At 40.1% G+C, this 21,235-nt stretch overlaps 1 protein-coding gene across 6 annotated transcripts in view; it reads left to right on the forward strand.

Moving 5' to 3' along the window:
- The window catches only part of slc25a21 (solute carrier family 25 member 21), a 167,116-nt gene that overhangs the window by 127,040 nt on the left and 18,841 nt on the right, over window positions 1–21,235 (forward strand). For all 6 annotated transcript variants that reach the window (XM_060934166.1, XM_060934163.1, XM_060934168.1 and 3 more), the window contains one exon: window positions 17,134–17,217. In XM_060934166.1, coding sequence (XP_060790149.1) covers window positions 17,134–17,217 — 84 coding nt within the window. The remainder of the gene's footprint in view (window positions 1–17,133; window positions 17,218–21,235) is intronic.

Consider the following 21,235-nt stretch of genomic DNA (forward strand, 5'->3'; position numbering starts at 1 on the left):
GAGCTGTAACGTACAGTCTCAGATTTCTGTTTGAAGAAGCAGCCCTGTGAGTGCTGATAGCTGAGTCCTGCGCTCTCCTGATCATCTATGCAATACCTGCTGGTTGCCTGCTGACTGAGGAGTCTTCACTATCCCTAACCATTTCCTTACTTCAAAGAAGCTGTAACTATGCTGAGTGGAGCCAGGACTATCCCTAGATACGCCAATGTGAAATTGCCTCCTCACACATTGTGTTTGGTCCCAAATTCTGTTTTTAGTTATTCAGATATGTTTGGGACAGATGGCGCGCTCTGATATTTGTGATAATGGGTATTTATTTTATTACAAAGTCATTTACAGGTGCATCTCAAAAAATTAGAATATTGTGGAAAAGTTTGGTTTTTTTTCGTAATTTAATTCAAAAAGGTAAACTTTCATCTATTCTATATTCATTAAACATAAAGTGAAATATTTCAAGTCTTTTTTGTTTTAATTTTGATGATTATGGCTTACAGCTCATGAAAATCAGAAATCTAGTATCTCAGATTATTAGAATTGTCAGTGATGTGGCGTAGAGACGGATGTAGGGAATCGCCAGGAAGATGTTTACTCTACAGGTGTGCACTATATACAAATGTGAGGCAAGGTCAGAGAAAACAACAACAAGTAAAACAAATGAGACTAAAACTGAACAAACAAAGTAGAGTCATTGAGCCAGACCATAAACCAGAATCAAAAATGGAATACTAAACGTGACTGAAACACAAAACAGTGACTATCATAATGCTTCGCAATGAGAGCGTGCCATCAGCGTCCTTTTATGCACGTGTCCTGATTGCGCTCCAATCAGCAACAGGTGTTCACCGTGAACCAACTGTCCCCAAGGGTACCGGTATGTGCAATGTGCTTCGTGTGCACGAACAAAAACACGGCACTCGAGCTGAGTCAGGCTCTAGTGTGTGAAGGCGTGACAAGAATATTTCCTAAGATCAATCAAAAAAGGATTTATTATACAGAAATATCCAACTACTGAAAAGTATATTCATTTATACACTCAATACTTGTTTGGGGCTCCTTTACCATGAATTACTGCATCAGTGCAGTGTGGCATGGAGGCGATCAGCCTGTGGCACTGCTGAGGTGTTATTGAAGCCCAGGTTGCTTTGATTAGTGGCCTTCAGCTCGTCTGTATTTTTGGGTCGGGTGTTTCTCATCTTCCTTTTGACAATAACCCATAGATTCACTGTGGGGTTCAGGTCAGGTGAGTTGGCTGGCCAATCAAGCACAGTAATATCGTGGTCAGCAGACCATTTGGTCATAGTTTTGGCACTGTGGGCAGGTGCGATGTCCTGCTGGAAAAAGAATTCGGCATCTCCATAAAGCTCGTCAGCAGATAGAAGCATGAAGGGCTCTAAAATCTCCTGGCTAAAATCTATGTTGACTTTGCACTCGATGAAATATAGTGGACTAGCACCAGCAGATGACGTGGCACCCCAAATCATCACAGACTGCAGAAACTTCACACTGGACTTCAAACACGTTGGATTCTGTGCCTCTCCACTCTTCCTCCAGACTCTAGGACATTGATTTCCAAATGAAATGCAAAATTTACTTTCATCTGAAAAGAGGACTTTGGACCACTGAGCAATAGTCCAGTTCTTTCTCTCCTTAGCTCAAGTAAGCTGCTTCTGATGTTGTCTCTGGTTCAGGAGAGGCTTGATATTTGGAGTGTGACAGTTGTAGCCTCTTTCCTAAAGATGTCTGTGCATGGAGGCTCTTGATGCACCGACACCAGCCTCAGTCCAGTCTTTGTGGAGCTCTCCCAAGTTCTTGAATTGATTTTTCTTAATAATCCTCTCAAGGTGGCGGCACGGTGGTGTAGTGGTTAGCGCTGTCGCCTCACAGCAAGAAGGTCCGGGTTCGAGCCCCGTGGCCGATGAGGGCCTTTCTGTGCGGAGTTTGCATGCTCTCCCCGTGTCCGCGTGGGTTTCCTCCGGGTGCTCCGGTTTCCCCCACAGTCCAAAGATATGCAGGTTAGGTTAACTGGTGACTCTAAATTGACCGTAGGTGTGAATGTGAGTGTGAATGGTTGTCTGTGTCTATGTGTCAGCCCTGTGATGACCTGGCGACTTGTCCAGGGTGTACTCTGCCTTTCGTCCGTAGTCAGCTGGGATAGGCTCCAGCTTGCCTGCGACCCTGTAGAACAGGATAAAGCAGCTAGAGATAATGAGATGAGATCCTCTCAAGGTTGCAGTCATCCCTGTTGCTTGTGCACCTTTTCCAGCCAGCCTTTTCAGCAATGACCCTCTGTGGCTTACCTTCCTTGTGGAGGGTGTCGATGATCGTCTTCTGGACAACTATCAGGTCAGCAGTCTTCTCCATGATCGTGGTTGCATATACTGAACTAGACTGGGAGATACACGGTATTTATCCTGTTTGACTGGAGATTTTCTCAAACTAGAAATTAAATATTTTAATATTTTGAGATGGTTTTTTTTTGTGCTGTATGCCATAATTATCAAAATAAAAATAGAAAAATCCTTGAAACATTTTAGTTTACATGTAATGAGTCTATAATATATTAAATTTTCACTTTCTTAAATAACTGATGGAAAATATTGAACTTTTTCACGATATTCAAAATTTCTTGAGATGTACCCATATGTCAACAATCGAGCTGAAATTGTGAAATGCAAGTGTTAAGGACATGGTACACAAAGGGATCATCTAGAGTTTGGAAATCTCAGGGCCAAGCAAAAAGGAGCAAATAAGGAAGTCAAGGATTGAAGTTCTATCTAAAAAAGCATCCTGACACTGAAACTCCTTGTCCTTTTCACTCTCTTGGTTACCTTTATTACTTTGGTCACAGTGGGTCCAGTGGGCCTGTTATGCCAGTGAAACCCAAGATCCTTTAACCCAGACCAACCCAAGGAGCCTGCCATGTCGCAAGCACTATAACTTTATCACTTCCCGTAATGCTCCCCCCACACACCTTTATCTGCTTCCCTCCATTGACTCCGTTTGCCTGACAGCAAAAGATCTGTATTATTTATCATTTAGTATTATCTTCTATATAAAATCAATTATGGATTTGTCAGTAAGAAAGATCAAAGACCGCGTCCTATCTTCTCAATTTTGCTTGCAGTTAGTGCCACTAAGTATATATGAAGAGGTGGATCAGGTAAACCTTATCTTGGTGTTTCCTATTCTGAATTTGATCAAATGACTGCATTTGCAATGTTGCACTTTACCCTCAGGAACCACATACTTCTGGCATTTTTATGATCCTGCTCATTAAAATTAACTGTTTGGTTGTTTAAAAAAATAGATTTCCTTTTAATGTTACCTTCTTCACTCAGCCTTATTCACTCAGGCTTAGGCTTCATTTCATTGCAACAAATTGGAATTGACTCAGTTATAATGTGTCCTATTTTTTGACATATGGATAATTGTGCTCTCTCTCAGGCCTAATAACTGGACAATAAAATGATGGCGATATGTACCTCAATAGAAATAAGAAAGTTGTTCGATAGAATGTTCAGTATTAAAATGCATTAAATGTAAACCACCAGGAAACCACATTATGATTAGTCATAGTTTGGTTGCATTAACAAACCCCAAGCATGCTCCCTCCCTGGCTCATAAACAGTCTATCATATCCATTGATAATTGAGTGTGCTACAAGTGACACACAAACAGCCAATCATTGAACAGATTGCACTATCAACGTGTGACGCAACAACAGAAAAAGCATGGAATGAGAAAATGAGTGCAGACGATGAGGAAATTGTTGATTAAAGTAAGGTGTTTAAATTCAAAATAAAATGGTTAATTCAACCTTTTTTTTCCTGGTAATTATTAAAAATAGGTCATTAAAATGATCAATTATTGGGCTCCCAAGTGGTGCAACAGAAAAGGGTTCACCTAGTTTGAGTCCCAATGTTGCCACAGCCATCCATGACCAGAAGCTCAAGCAAAATTGGCTTGTGCTGTCATTGAGAAAGGGGTGGCATACACTCTGCAGTGACACTATCCAATCATGGGTGCCTGTGAGCTCATGCGTGTGGAGGTGGGCAGATAGCGCTTTCCTCCAAGTGTGTTATGCAGCATCAGGGGCTGCATATGAGCAGCAGCTTGAAAATATGCTGTTGGCTGGCATCATGTGCCTTGGAGAGCTGTCTACTGGGTGGGAATTGGCCATGACTTAATTAGGGTGTTAAAGTTTTTTTTAAGATGCATTGACTGAAATTAAACATTTGGATGATGTACAGTATATACTGTGCTCATATACAGTGTGTGTATGTGTGTGTATGTATATATATATATATATATATATATATATATATATATATATATATATAATTTATTTATAGGGGTACAGTAGGAGTACATTTCTGTCCCTCAAGGTACAATCTACACTAATGTACCCCCTAGATAGAGAGATGTCAGCATGGTGATGTAGTGGTTAGCACTGTCACCTCACCGCAAGAAGGTTCTGGGTTTGAGCCCAGTGGCCGACAGGGGTCTTTCTGTGTGAAGTTTGCATGTTCTCCACGTGTCTGCGTGGGTTTCCTCTTGGTGTTCCGGTTTCTCCCACAGTCCAAAGACATGCAGGTTAGGCTAATTGGTGGCTCTAAAATTGTCCATAGGTGTGAATGTGAGTGTGAATGGTTGAGAGGAGAAAACCTCTATAATAATCCAGTAGAAGGCAACGGGAAACCACTACTGTAATTTTCCCTAGACACTTTGATGGCTGAAGCCATCAAAGCAGCCATATCACTGTAGTGATGTGCCAAAATGGATGGATGGAGATAGAGAGAGAGATTTATTAAGGTAAAATTACATACAAGTAGGACAGTATACTAATGTACAGTTGAACTAAATACATGAAACTAAACCAAGGATAGCACAACAAAGTGTAAACCATTTTATTTCCATTATGGTCCTAAGAAAAAATTCAGGATGGCACTATGTTGACTGTTTAATAATGTAATTAAGTGTAATATTTAAAACCAAATTTGTACAAATGGCACTGAGTAGAAGAATCATAAATTTTAACAGCAAAAAAAAAAAACCTGAATTGCTGGCTAAACATTGATATAAAAGACAAGGTATAATCGTATTATAATACACCCAAGAGTAGCACCATGTAGTTGAGCATTACAGAAGGATCGCATCAAGAACCCTATCGCAGAACATGCAGAAGGCTAACCGCAGACCAGTGAAATTAAACTGACCAAAATAATTTAAAACTGCCCACTCTCCGCTGTCTGAAGGCAGTTAAATAAATGCCTATTTCCTTTGTGTTTAAAACTAGAGTGACTGGATTGGCCAAATGCTGTTTGGCAGATCATTCCATGACTTAATGGCATTGAACACAAAAGTTTTTTGACCATGGCTGCCAGACTTGGGCATTGCCAGAGAGTATTAACTAAACCTAGTGTAATGAGTATGGATATTGGTCACTCTAGTTTCAGCATATATGCAGAGCCATGGCCGCACTTTTGTTTATAAATGCCTTGAGCCATCAAGAATGGCACAGGAATAGTTTTAAGCATTAACAATAAATCTAATATAGTAATTTTTATGATTAAAGTGATTTATATAGGTAGCGGTCTGAGTGAATGACCTTGACGTCCGTAACGTCACAACAGGAAGTCTATCGGTCTCATCACCATTTCCGCTATACTAAAATACAGAGCTGACTGCAACTCCGATCCTCCATTTTGAGCTAATTTATCGCCACGCCACATAGATGTGTTGCTGGCCGGTACAGCAACATGACAGAAGGTGGATTTACGTTGCATTCGTGGCCCAAGAATGTTCAAACTGCAAAGGTTTGGATGCGTTTTGTGAGAAGTTCACGGGCACGTTGGGTGGCTATGAAGTGGTCTCTCCTCTGCTCTGCACATTTTACTGAGGACTCGTACAAAACCTCTGATATGTTGAATGAAGTCAAATCAGTCTTAGTTGAGCAAGTCGGTAACGGTATTTATTTCTTTCACCATAAATTTTTATTTATATGACTTTGGTCTATAGCTGTAAAAGGCCTCGGCCTTAAAACCAATTACCGCTGTGACGTCACACACTCGGGGCTGGCTGGCAGCTCGAATGCCAACTTTGTGGTCGATTTTAACTCTCAAAAATGTATATATTTTTTAAATTCCCATTTATGCAGCATACAAGAGTCAAGAATGGTGATACTATCCACTCAGAAATTTATTTTAAAATAAAGGTTCTGCGTATCTACTTTAAGTATGAAGGTGAAATGCCATTCAGGACTTTAAACAGATGAGTTACACCAGAATACCATACGCTTTGCTCAACAGGTAACCACCCAATCTTTCTAAAGTCAGATACAGAGAGGTGTGCTCGTGGATCCAAGCCAAGGATGAAACGTATCAGCTTATTCTGACAAATCTGTAGGCTGTGTTTTGATTTCCTGCTCAAGCCAAAAAAACCAGGAACAGGAGGCATAGTCAAAGTGACACTGCACTAAAGCTGTAGCTAAAGTGCGCTGTGCACTTTGACTGAGAAAGTGTGCTTGTCTGTAGAGGAATTTTAGGTGAGAATTTGCAAGCTGTACAATTTTCTTGCCTATATTTTCTCCATTAAGAATTTGGTCCAGGGCACACCCCAAGTAACTGACAGAGTCTTTAGCCACTATTTCAGCTCCATTATGTGTAATGGTTAGTTGAGACCGTTTACTAATTTTTCTCTTGGTGCCAAACAAAATTGATTCAGTTTTGCCGAGATCCAATGAAAGTTTATTGAGAACCAACCATTCATTAATCTTTTCCAACTCCCTTCTCAATCAGTTTTCAACGTACTCCACTGATCTGCCCGAAACTAATAAAGCTGAATCGTCGGCATATAACAAAAGCTTAAAAGGCACAGCTCTGTGCATGTCATTAACATAGGTCAAGAGAAGCAGGGGCCCCAAAATTGAACCCTGTGGAACCGCAAAGACAATATCTCTAGGAATAGAATGAACACCATTGACCTACGTCTCGTTATTAGACCTCAAGGTAATTATGTGTACCTTTTTTAGGGCCAAAAAGGTAAATGTATGGTCCCAAGCAGTATATAAAGGGGACAAATAAGCAACTTAAAGGGTACTGCCCCAGTGACAACCCATTGTATCTCTAAAGGTACAGTAATGTACTTTATTTTCTGAGTGTATGTGTATATATATATATATATATATATACCAGAGCAAACCCACACAGACACGGGCATAACATGCAAACTCTCCACAGAAAGGCCCCTGTCAGCCATGAGGTTCGAACCCGAAAACTTCTTGCTGTGAAGTGACAGTGCTAACCATTGCACCACCATGCCATCCAGAGGGAGCTGGTTGAAGCTTTTTTTTTTTTTAATTCCAGTAGCAGGGGAGGGCTCTCTGGTGGGTGGGAATTGGCCATGACCAAATTGGGGGTGGGGGAGATAGCAATAATTATCAATATTAACTGAAAGGAAGCGTTTTATTCTGACATCAGATTCCCGGGTACAGCAGGATGCTTTAATTCAGTTTTTATTTATTGTTGGATCAGTATTCTACTGAATTATTAATTTCAATTTTTGAAAAATTTCTATGGGGAAATACCCCAGTTTTTAAGTAGGCAAATTTTAGAGACCTTTTCAAAAGTTCAGCCTACCCCTTTAAAAGCAAAGCCATCAAACTCAAACCTTTTGATCAACCTAGTAACCTTCTACCTTTCCCCAAGGGCTCTTTTTAACACCATCGTTATTGGCCCTGAGCCCATCAGCTTGTCCTCTAGCCTAGCACAGCCCCCCCATTGGACTCAAAATAGGCCCATTACCACAAGGGTCTCAAAGGGGACAAGACCCTAGCACTCTGCCTGGCCCTAAAACACTGCATACTTGTCTGTAAAAATACAAAGAAGGGGTTCTCCCATTCCCTAGCCATTATTTATTCTCTTTTGTAGGGCCTTGAATATGCACTTTTTACACAGACTTTGGGGTCACACGAAAGACTACAGAGTTATTTACCCCATAGCACTCATATTGCTCACAGGAACACCAATCTGCCCTTAATTTCACCCTCACCTGGCTGTCATGCTGTGGGATAGTAAAATAATGCACAGTGGGTTAGGTGCCTGATTGTCAGGGAACTTGCAGGCATCATCATTTCTGAGTACGTCTTCTCTTCCTGGGGTTAGACCAAGAAGGATTCTGAGCGCTTCATATGTTATTGAAGCTCTACGGCTTTACATGGTTTTTCTGCTCGCTGATTATAACAGGACAAGCAACTGTATCAACCAGAATGCTGACAGTTTCCATTCACGTTGCTATCCTGTTATCATAGAAAAGACCTGTATAAAAATCTGTGCTGACCAGAAGCAAAAATCCTCCCTTGTCTGCATGGCCAGTATGAAATGGCAGCATGGCAAGAGGCCCAGGACGTGCTCTACTTGCCATGAACTCCTCATATACCCCCATTATCTCTCACAGGCTGAGCTGTTTGGTCCAAGATCTTTATGAGAGGGTAGGTAAGGGACACAAGGAAATGAGGTGACCTCAGGGTCAGGTGTGGGGTCAGGGTGGACCATAGCCCTGCCATCTCTCTCTCTCTCTCTCTCTCTCTCTCTCTCTCTCTCTCTCTCTCTCTCTCTTCTCTCTCTCTCTCTTGTCTAGTCTAGGTCGGACTGTCCCTGCAAACTAAATGTGGAGAAATAGAACTCCAGCTATCCTTGACCCTGCATTCATATGACTTTAATTAAGACATTTAAATTTGTTTACAAGCTCCTCTGGTCTTAAATCTTCCAGGTCTGTGTCCCCATCTCATACCCATTCTTGGTTGCCAGTATTGTCCCTAATGCCACAGACTGCCTGCCCTTTAAGCATTCCTTTCTTCTTCCCTCTCTTAATATGGTGTTGGATATTCATTTATGGTGCCATTTTAACTGTTTTTTCCCCCCAGGCATGCCTTACAAGCTATTAGAGAATCTACAAAATTGTATGCTGGGAGACACCCCTCTAAGATGTTAATCTGTTGGCTTTATGAAAGCCTAGTCACCTCAGTAAACCCCTTCCTTCGATGGAACCGATGCTCTTTATGGCTCCATCAGGCACCCAACTGAACGACTAACTGCTGACCTCTTGACTTGGCAGTCAAAACCATATGAGGAGAATCTTTGCTCCTCTCCATACCACCCCCATCCCCAAACTGCCTTTCTCGTTGTTTTTTGTTCCACTCACATAATGAGGTTTGCATTTGGTTATTTATTTTTATTTATTTTTTTTGTCCTCAGATGCTTTTAATTTTGCTCAGTGTTGCATCATCACCCAGCAATGCGTGCATCATTCTCAGTACAGCAGTAGTACTGAAATGGTAGTGGCATATTGGTGAATGTTGCACTGGCTAAATATAAGTGCACCATGTATTGCTGGGGTTTTTAAAAAAGTTTACAAAACATTTTCTGGATACTTTATTATCTACCCTATTAGTAGAAATACTTACTTAGTAGTTCAAAATTTTCCATGTATAATTTGTGTTGAATTTTTTCTACCTTTCATTAGTAGTCATTTTTTGATCGTTGATCATTGTCAACTCAAAAAGGACACTGCGCTCAGCACATTGCTCTCATGACATCGCTAATGCTAATACACATGTACCAATGTCATGCATACTACCATAATAGTGTCACTGTACTTTAAATGGTCTATAGCATGTAGTCCTGTGGTGGTCTTTCCATTGTTGGATGAAGTTGTATTTCGCAAAAGATTGGCCAATAATTTGTAAATTGTATATCTGCAAAACATTTGAAAAAAATTGACAATAAGTGTGTTGTGTATGTAAAAAAAAAAAAAGACATGACAAATTAAAGTCAAAACTAGTGGCTCTTTTTTTCTGTGGCAGGCATTTTGTTTATAGGCAAACCTTTAGAGGGAAGGGTCACTACTAATCAATGCAGAGTTATTCTGACTAATGGCCTTTATTCTCCTGATAGGAAAGGATCTCTTGCAGGATGACAATGCCAATATCCACAGGGCATGAGGTATAACTAAATGGCTTCATGAATATGAAAAAAGGATATACATCATATACCATGACCTGCAAAGTTACCAGAATTATCCATAGTGTCCCATCCCTCCAGAACAGTTCCAAAGACAATATGCCAAGGACATATTGCTAATCAGAATTTTGGAACGCCTCGAGTTTGTGTTTTATTATTAATTATTTGCCACAAAATAAATAAAATAGTACAGAATAGCAAGAATAAGGAAAAATCTATTAATCTTCAATCTTAATGTGCTTGTTTTCAGATTCCAATAAGACCCTTTATGCTTTATTGTATGCAGGCACATGTAATGCAGGCACACCTGGATGGTAAACCATTTAAGCCTATAGATAAATAAAAGACTCATGGTGGTAATATTAATTACAAAACATAAATATTATGTGCTGTACTACAAATTAATTAAGGTGATAAAATTTATTGACCTTTTCTAATTATACTAGATCTGGATAGTTCCAACAAAATAGTCATATCTCAAAAAAAAAAAAGTTTGTGTGGAGGGATGAATGGATAGATAGATCCCATAGATATATCTTTACACATCCTGTTTGCACCAGACTGCAAACAGGATGTTGAAAATCCAACCAGAAGGTCTCCTTTCATCAGTATCTGTATAATGAAATTGGATAATGCAGTAAAAACTCTCTTCAAGTGCACCCTAAGATTAACATTTACACAGAGTTAGGTTCTGTTTATTAGCAATTTACTAGCAGGTTTGTGGTTCCAAAAGGGTCCCTTAACTATTATATTTTAAATATACATGTAACTGCAGAGTTGCAACTAAAAGGTTACTAACAGTAAACAATAGAGTTTGCAGCCTGAAGGCTCGTTATGGGCGAGACAGGGCTAATTGAAAAATATGGGTTAAGTAAATGTTTAATTTCTCCATTGGGCTTGAGGTTCTAGAAAAGGCTTTGGAGCAACATAGAGCTCAGAGGTATGTTTGAGACATACGGTACACATAGATTAGTCGGTGTTCCTTTTCTTGAAAAATTGACCAAATATTTTAGTCTTATCCCTTGGTTTTCTTTAAGCTGTCAGTGGATCGACTTAGAACTTACAAGAACATGTCTTACTGAATACTCGGTGTTGTGACTTATTTACTACAGATCACAACAAAAATATGTATTTGATAACCAATTGTATAAAGTACCTGGTGAATTCATTCATTTCTATAATACCTCTATAGTAACTATAGCTGCACTTGATGTTCACACTGTACCCGAGTAGATAAGTCTCATCTCATCATCTCTAGCCGCTTTATCCTGTTCTACAGGGTCGCAGGCAAGCTGGAGCCTATCCCAGCTGACTACGGGCGAAAGGCGGGGTACACCCTGGACAAGTCGCCAGGTCATCACAGGGCTGACACATAGACACAGACAACCATTCACACTCACACCTACGGTCAATTTAGAGTCACCAGTTAACCTAACCTGCATGTCTTTGGACTGTGGGGGAAACCGGAGCACCCGGAGGAAACCCACGCGGACACGGGGAGAACATGCAAACTCCGCACAGAAAGGCCCTCGCCGGCCACGGGACTCGAACCCAGACCTTCTTGCTGTGAGGCGACAGTGCTAACCACTACACCACCGTGCCGCCCGAGTAGATAAGTGAGTTTACTAAACAAAGATGTGCCGTGTCCAAAATCACTCACTCGTTCACTACTCACTATATAGGGAATTACTATATAGAGGACTATATAGTGAGCTCATTGATGAAATGAAAAAACACTTTCCGACACTACTCCATCGCGCCGTTATTTACGTCATTACTGTCACACAATTAAAACATGCCAGATCAGTCGGCTGGTGGGTTTTCAAAATAATAAATACATGCATGTATTTCTGTGATAAATCCATATGATACTGAGCGTATGTCCCACATTCAAAAATACAAAGTACTTTATGTCTGCTGCATCTTTCAGTTCTTTTAAATCAAGGCTGAATACTTTCTTCTTTGCCGCTGCCTTTTATTAAATCAAATTTGAGGCTTTTGATTTGATTTCTTTCAATGCGACCGCAATGCACGATGGGATATATTGCTTGGTTAGTGACCATCGGTTGTACGCTACTTTTCGTGATGCATTGTGGGATACTTTGAATGCACTATATAGGGTGTAATAATACTCACTATACATTCGGACAGCACTACAAAATGGTGAACTCACTATATAGTCCACTATATAGTGAGTAGGGAGTGATTTTGGACACAGAGGTGGTGTGTATGTTATGCTACAATAGTTAACAAAAACTAAAACATAATAAAATGATACAGTGAAATCCTAAAACAGCTGAGATCTATATTTCAACACATTTGATACTTTTTTTTATCCTGAAAGCAACAGAAATAAAACACAAAGGCAGACATGAATGCATTTCTGTTTTAAAAGCAGAAACTGGCAGCTGGCAGATCAAGAGCGAGTGTCCAGTCAGATTGTTATGCTACAGAATGTGCAGTCTGTACTTGTGCATTTCTCTCTAACAATTAGACACAAAATTTACTGAAACAAACATGTACAGTATACAAACAAAATAATGGATGGATGGATACTGATCCCGAAGAGGAAATCTGCACACTACTAATAAAATTAGCCCTTTAATACAAGAGTTCAAAATGAAGTATTAAAGTTCCTGTAACCCAGAGATTATAAAATGTTGTCATGAGTCCTCCAGAACAAAATTTAGTAGATAAGGTATGAGATCAGAGTACATTTCATTTACTGATGGGGTCATAAACTCTATCATCCACTTTTGGAAGCAATGTATTGGTGCAGAAACTAGTGTCATATTTTAAAAGCAGTTTTATCATGACATTTTAAAGGGATAATGTACAATTGGCCATTATTGCAAAATAAATCCCGACAGGGTGATGTGAATGTGGTCCATAGCACTGCGCTGACCATCATCATCGCCCTCTCACTCAATAAAGGAGCACAGGCTATTGAGCATTCATCTCCAACGCACACAGTTTTGAGAGATCTTTTCGAGCCGACTCCAGGTGTACCCTTCTTTCCTCATCTCTGCCTCCACGTCTCTCCTCTACATATTCCGTGGTCTTCCCCGGCTGTGTCTTCCTATTGGATTCCATGTCAGTGCCAGTTTTGTGGTGATGTTTCTTGGCTTTCGCAAAGTATGACCAATCCATGCCCATTTCCTTTTACTAATAAGTTGCTCTACTGGCTCCTGCCCTATTTGTTCCCATAGATCTTCATTCCTGATAATTTCTGGCCACCAAATTCCTAAGATTGTTCTGAGACATTTGTTGATAAACACTTGAACTTTCTGTGACATCGTCTTTGTAGTCCTCCAAATTTCTGTTTTTATAGTGTTAAAGATTTGCAGTTTGGTCGATCTTTTGATTTTGTTACTGGTCTTCCATATCTTCTGTAAGCTGTTAAATGCTGCTCTGGCTTTTCCAATCCTGGCTTTGACATCTTCATCTGTTCCTTCACTAGTGCTGACAATACTTCCTAAATATGTAAAAGATGAAGCGTCTTCAGTGTCTCCCTTCTTCAACACTATGGGGGTCATTTCTTCTGTTATTTATCCTCATGGACTTTGCTCACTGATAAGCCAGGTTTGGAAGCTGACTCTTCTAGTAGAGTGACCTTGTCCTGCACTTGATTGTAGGTATGCAACAGTAAAGCAATATCTTCCATGAAGTCCAAGTTGTCCAGCTGATTGCTGCTGATGGGTAAATAACCATGGGTAAATGAAAAAATGGGGAAATAACCAGGGGCGATTTCTCAGAGACAACAAGGGAAGCCAAGCTTCCCCTAAAATTCTCTCCCCAAACTGCGGCATCTACGACGTTGAATTCTCATTAAAACAATAACTTGCATAACATAATATATGCCCAAGATTGTATTTACGTTCATAACTATCCTGTAACTTATTTGAGTGATGTCTGACGAACTTGCAGTTCGCTACGAGAATCACCTTTGCTGCCAGGCTGTAACCAGCGTTGCCAGATACTGCTGACGTTTTCCAGCCAAAATATGTTCAAAACCCGCCAAAATGCACTTAAAACCGCCCAATCTGGCAACACTGGCTGTAACCTTTCTTATTTCAATGGGCTCTATGGCTGGCAGCCGGGTATACGTTGCAGTCTATGAGAGGGCTCTGAACAGCCAATTTCGGCTAGTTGTTATTGGTTAAAATCGACAAAATCGTCACTTCCAGGGAAGCCGGGCTTCTCTGGGACTAAACAAGACAGTGGGAGGGACAAGAAGCCGGGCTGATGAAGGATTATTGGAGGTAGTGTTTGAAAGACATGAGGAGGGCAGGCTCTGTACTTCGGCGTCGGCGAGGAACACAGAAGTATGATCAGTCAGTCCCCAGCGGATGTCGAGAAAGTGTAGTCGTGTGCCAAAGTGCTGTCCGACTTTCTTTTCATATAAACGTTTCTTCTCATTGATGTCTCTGTACATTACTCTGTAAATAAATGTAAATATTACTCGTTGTGCTCCGTTAACTTTCATCCATTCTATCAGTTTGATCATTCGCGAATTCACTCGTTTATTTCATTTGTAGTTCAATCTGGTTGTAGGCTAGCTTGAGCCTTATTGGGATCTGCAGTGCTAGCTGCTAACAGAAATTGGTGAAGTCTCTGGAAAGCGCAACCAGTTAGTATGACAGGGTCACAGACCATTTTCTGGAAAAGGAGCGGAGGGCAGAATTTGTGTATAAATAGTGTGCATCATATAATGTTCATGAATCTGAAGTGTGTATATTGTTCAGTAATGTTAAGAGAATGGTGGGCTCTGTGTTATAGGTTATACCTGGGTATAATATTCAAGGTTCTGTGTGTTGCATAGCCTACCTGGTTATGAATTTCCAGACTGTGTTGCAGAAGATGTTCAAGGATGTGTTGCACAGCTGGGTGTTGTGTTAAAGACTCTGTGTTGCATATCAGGGTATGATGTTCAAGGCTCTTCGTTGAATAGCCAGTGATTTTTGGATGTTTGATATTTTTGATTAAGGATATGAGGCACTAGCCTGGCAAGCAAGACTATAACATGAAATGTACAAGCAAAAATACTTTCTGCCACTAGGTAGGGTTGTCTAGTTCACTATGCTAATGGGGCACACCTTTCTATGCTTTGATATCCGGCCTGCAGGTTTTACGATGAATGCGTAAAATGGGCTTCCCCTGTTTTAAAAACCAGCAGCCGCCACTGGAAATAACAGACCGTAGAATGCCGTAATTGACCAATCAGAATGGAGTATTCAACAACACCATGTAATAACAAAGCCTAGATTCAACTCTACTTTCATTTACAACATGGAAATCTCAGGGTGTCTTTTTTTTTTTATTCTTATTATTTATTTTTATAACCCCGATTCCAAAAAAGTTGGGACAAAGTACAAATTGTAAATAAAAACGGAATGCAATAATTTACAAATCTCAAAAACTGATATTGTATTCACAATAGAACATAGACAACATATCAAATGTCGAAAGTGAGACATTTTGAAATTTCATGCCAAATATTGGCTCATTTGAAATTTCATGACAGCAACACATCTCAAAACAGTTGGGACGGCGGCAATAAGAGGCTGGAAAAGTTAAAGGTACAAAAAAGCAACAGCTGGAGGACCAAATTGCAACTCATTAGGTCAATTGGAAATAGGTCATTAACATGACTGGGTATAAAAAGAGCATCTTGGAGTGGCAGCGGCTCTCAGAAGTAAAGATGGGAAGAGGATCACCAATCCCCCTAATTCTGCGCCGACAAATAGTGGAGCAATATCAGAAAGGAGTTCGACAGTGTAAAATTGCAAAGGGTTTGAACATATCATCATCTACAGTGCATAATATCATCAAAAGATTAGAGAATCTGGAAGTATCTCTGTGCATAAGGGTCAAGGCTGGAAAACCATACTGGGTGCCCGTGATCTTCGGGCCCTTAGACGGCACTGCATCACATACAGGCATGCTTCTGTATTGGAAATCGCAAAATGGGCTCAGGAATATTTCCAGAGAACATTACCTGTGAACACAATTCACCGTGCCATCCGCCGTTGCCAGCTAAAACTCTATCGTTCAAAGAAGAAGCCGTATCTAAACATGATCCAGAAGCGCAGACGTCTTCTCTGGGCCAAGGCTCATTTAAAATGGACTGTGGCAAAGTGGAAAACTGTTCTGTGGTCAGACGAATCAAAATTTGAAGTTCTTTATGGAAATCAGGGACGCCGTGTCATTCGGACTAAAGAGGAGAAGGACGACCCAAGTTGTTATCAGCGCTCAGTTCAGAAGCCTGCATCTCTGATGGTATGGGGTTGCATTAGTGCGTGTGGCATGGGCAGCTTACACATCTGGAAAGACACCATCAATGCTGAAAGGTATATCAAGGTTCTAGAGCAACATATGCTCCCATCCAGACGACGTCTCTTTCAGGGAAGACCTTGCATTTTCCAACATGACAACATGACATACTGCATCAATTACAGCATCATGGCTGCGTAGTAGAAGGGTCCGGGTACTGAACTGGCCAGCCTGCAGTCCAGATCTTTCACCCATAGAAAACATTTGGCGCATCATAAAACGGAAGATACGACAAAAAAGACCTAAGATAGTTGAGCAACTAGAATCCTACATTAGACAAGAATGGGTTAACGTTCCTATCCCTAAACTTGAGCAACTTGTCTCCTCAGTCCCCAGACGTTTACAGACTGTTGTAAAGAGAAAAGGGGATGTCTCACAGTGGTAAACATGGCCTTGTCCCAACTTTTTTGAGATGTGTTGTTGTCATGAAATTTAAAATCACCTAATTTTTCTCTTTAAATGATACATTTTCTCAGTTTAAACATTTGATATGTCATCCATGTTCTATTCTGAATAAAATATGGAATTTTGAAACTTCCACATCATTGCATTCTGTTTTTATTTACAATTTGTACTTTGTCCCAACTTTTTTGGAATCGGAGTTGTAATCAACACACAGAATTTAGCAATGCATATATTGAGAAACACCTTTCCAATAGTCTGCCTGATTTATGGTAAATTGTTTTGTTGTAATTATGTGGTTTTTAAAAATAAATGTGGTGATATTTAAAGGAAAATGAATAAATATCACCAGTAATAAGCTGCCTGTATGTTCCATCAGGTTCCAAATTCAACGAGGAGTAAATGACCCAAACAGCTATAAAGGCCTGGGGGACTGTTTCAGAACCATATTTCGTAAAGAGGGGTAAGCATTCAGCTTTCAGCCATGGCCATATGTACACTGTACATTATTGTATGTTTATCTTTTTTGTTTTGTTTTTTTTACCTTGCTGATTCTACACCATATATCCGTGTGTGCTTATAAATGTACCATGTTTACTTTTCTCTTACGTGTGTTTTTGTTTGAGTGCTTTAATGAGGAAAGAGAAAACATACTGAATACAGTGGTGCCTGAAAGTTTGAGACAAAAATATTATACTTGGTCATTTATTTATTTATTCAGGAAAATTATCCAATATTACATATCTGTGAGTGGCAAAAGTATGTGAACCTTTGCTTTCAGTATCTGGTGTGACCCCCTTGTGCAGCAATAACTGCAACTAAATGTTTCCGGTAACTGTTGATCAGTCCTGCACACCGGCTTGGAGGAATTTTAGCCCATTCCTCCGTACAGAACAGCTTCAACTCTGGGATGTTGGTGAGTTTCCTCACATGAACTGCTCCCTTCAGGTCCTTCCACAACATTTCGATTGGATTAAGGTCAGGACTTTGACTTGGCCATTCCAAAACATTAACTTTATTCTTCTTTAACCATTCTTTGGTAGAACAACTTGCGTGCTTAGGGTCATTGTCTTGCTGCATGACCCACCTTCTCTTGAGATTCAATTCATGGACAGATGTCCTGACATTTTTCTTTAGAATTCGCTGGTATAATTCAGAATTCATTGTTCCATCAATGATGGCAAGCTGTCCTGGCCCAGATGCAGCAAAACAGGCCCAAACCATGATACTACTACCACCATGTTTCACAGATGGGATAAGGTTCTTATGCTGGAATGCAGTGTTTTCCTTTCTCCAAACATAACGCTTCTCATTTAAACCAAAAAGTTCTATTTTGGTCTCATCCATCCACAAAATATTTTTCCAATAGCCGTCTGGCTTGTCCATGTGATCTTTAGCAAACTGCAGACGAGCAGCAATGTTCTTTTTGGAGAGCAGTGGCTTTCTCCTTGCAACCCTGCCATGCACATTATTGTTGTTCAGTGTTCTCCTGATGGTGGACTCATGAACATTAACATTAGCCAATGTTAGAGAGGCCTTCAGGCTACATCCACACGACAACGGCAACGAGATGTTATTTAAAAATATATCTCGTCCAAATGGGCAACGATCAGTAAAATATCAGGTCCATATGGCAACGCAACGCTTGCTGAAAACGATGCAATACACATGCCACACCTCTAGGGGCGCTGTAAGACGGTCCCTTCGGAGACACCAGAACAATAGAAGAAGTAAGGACGCATGCGCATAAACTATTATGCGCGAGACTTCATATTAGCCACAAAGTCAGGAAAATCTGTTCGTAAAATTACATTATAATGACCAAATACAATGAAAAGTATTTTTCCAGTCTCACCTGTGAAAGGTAATCCCATGTGATCTCGTTTGGATGGCAAACCTGTTGGTACAGTTAAACGCAGCTAATCTTTATTCTCCACTTTGACCTATCCAATATGGCGGCGAGGATGACGTATGATTCTATGCGGAAGGCGGCGTCTTTAATGGTCCGGAATAAATTGAATGCTACACGTTAATGGATTAATTTGTTGTTTCTCACCTGTGAAAGGTAATCCCATGTGATCTCGTTTGGACGGTAAACCTGTTGGTACAGTTAAACGCAGCACATGAATCTTTATTCTCCGCTTTGACCTATCCAATATGGCGGCGAGGATGACGTATGATTCTACGCGGAAGGCGGCGTCTTTAATGGTCCGGAATAAATTGAATCCTACACGTTGATGGATTAATTTGCTCTTCTACGCCCTTTTTGAGGAATGTATTGTCGGACTTAAACCAACATCTGAAGAGGTGAGATCGCTCCTTTTTTTCCCTATTTTTGCTGGCGGGATTGACTCTGCCCTAAGGGCAGAGTCTCTCTCTCTCTCATTTTGCACCATTACACAATAAATATTCACAGTGAAAATATTTTGTAAGCGCGTTTCATGAACCAAGTTATAGGATTTGTTGACAACTCGCATCGAGTTCGTTACACTTCTACCCGGCATGAAGCACTCACAGTCATGTGGTTGTGACGTCATCATAAACAAATCCGTTCTACTCATCCAGACGACTTCACAACGGCAACGTTGCCAGATCTTTCCACTCTGGAACCCGTTCTCAAAAAGATTGCGTTTTGGGCACCCAAAACGCCGGTGCCGTGTGGACGCCAGGCCTAAACGATAAGCAATTGTATCGGAGTCACCTGAATCCGTTGCCGTGTGGACAGGGCCTCAGTTGTTTAGAAGTTACCCTGGGGTCCTTTGTGATCTCGCCGACTATTACATGCCTTGCTCTTGGAGTGATCTTTGTTGGTTGACCACTCCTGGGGAGGGTAACAATGGTCTTGAATTTCCTCCATTTGTACACAATCTGTCTGACTGTGGATTGGTGGAGTCCAAACTCTTTAGAGATGGTTTTGTAACCTTTTCCCGCCTGATGAGCGTCAACAACGCTTTTTCTGAGGTCCTCAGTAATCTCCTTTGTTTGTACCATGATACACTTCCACAGACATGTGTTGTGAAGATCAGACTTTGATAGATCCCTGTTCTTTAAATAAAACAGGGTGCCCACTCACACCTGATTGTCATCCCATTGATTGAAAACACCTGACTCTAATTTCACCTTCAAATTAACTGCTATTCCTAGAGGTTCACATACTTTTGCCACTCACAGATATGTAATATTGGATCATTTTCCTCAATAAATAAATGACCAAGTATAATATTTTTGTCTCATTTGTTTAACTGGGTTCTCTTTATCTACTTTTAGGACTTGTGTGAAAATCTGATGATGTTTTAGGTCATATTAATTCAGAAATATAGAAAATTCTAAAGGGTTCACAAACTTTCAAGCACCACTGTATCTGCAGTTGTTGAGATATTTGAGAGTTTGAATCTTTCATGCACTAATCCTTCCTGGTATTGGAATATACGTATGTACTATGTATTCATGGCTAGAAAATGAAGTCATTATTTTGTTTTTCATTGGATGCACAACTGGTTACTATGTGCCAGATGACTTTACGGACAATATCTTTCATGTGGTTAGGTAAATGGAGATATTTTCCTCATCTCTCTCTCTCCTTCTGCACTGTAAAACCTAGCAGTGGAAATGACTAAATGAAATAAGTAATCACCACTCAACTAAGTTTAAAGTAGAACTGAAGTCATTTTTAAACTTGCTTTATTTCTTAATTAACGTGTTATTCAATCATGTTTTCGGTTTTAGTAACCCTATATTGTGACTCATATTGGCAACTAATTGCAATTAAATATTATTCTTATCGGCCTATTCGGTTTGTAGCCATGTTGAATTTAGTTTGTTTGGTCCACGGCAGGCGTCACTTACCCGCACGATCTTCATGAGACTTGTATGAGACTTCGAAACGTGAAGTGTCAGCCAGGTGTCAGTGCCGCCATTTTGAAAGCTGTTTTCCAAACGAAATATTGCACAAAAACGAGTTTAAATGACAATTACTGCCTACTTTTTTTCAAATTTTCCTGATTGCTATCAAAACAAACAAAACTTCCAGCTTGATTACATCAGCATTTGAAATGTTGGCAGATGTCGGTCACTTTGATTTCCGCTGTACATTTTATTTCCGTCCTGCGATGTCTCACACAGGTCTCAACGAATCTTGTTTATGGCCATTGCTTTGACATATGGACTGATATATTCCATAGTGTATTTCAAACACTCATAACTTGCTATAGCAGTGACAAAATAGCTATTAAAAATCCTATCCTATATTTAATAAAATGAGATAAATAGAATTTTGATAATGAAAAATTTTGCCTTCAGTTCTCCTTTAAATGTCAAATGTGTTATCTGAAGTTTAAGTTATGAGAGCTCAGTAACTGATCTTAGTTTGAAGAACTCTGATTGAAAATGTGATTGACACATGTGGCTCAACTTTTATTACTCAAGTAATATTAGTTTAAAATGACACACCAAACCTTCTTTCAAATTTCTCCTCAACATCT

The sequence above is a fragment of the Neoarius graeffei genome, chromosome 11, assembly GCF_027579695.1.
Source record: "Neoarius graeffei isolate fNeoGra1 chromosome 11, fNeoGra1.pri, whole genome shotgun sequence".
Lineage (NCBI taxonomy): Eukaryota > Metazoa > Chordata > Actinopteri > Siluriformes > Ariidae > Neoarius > Neoarius graeffei.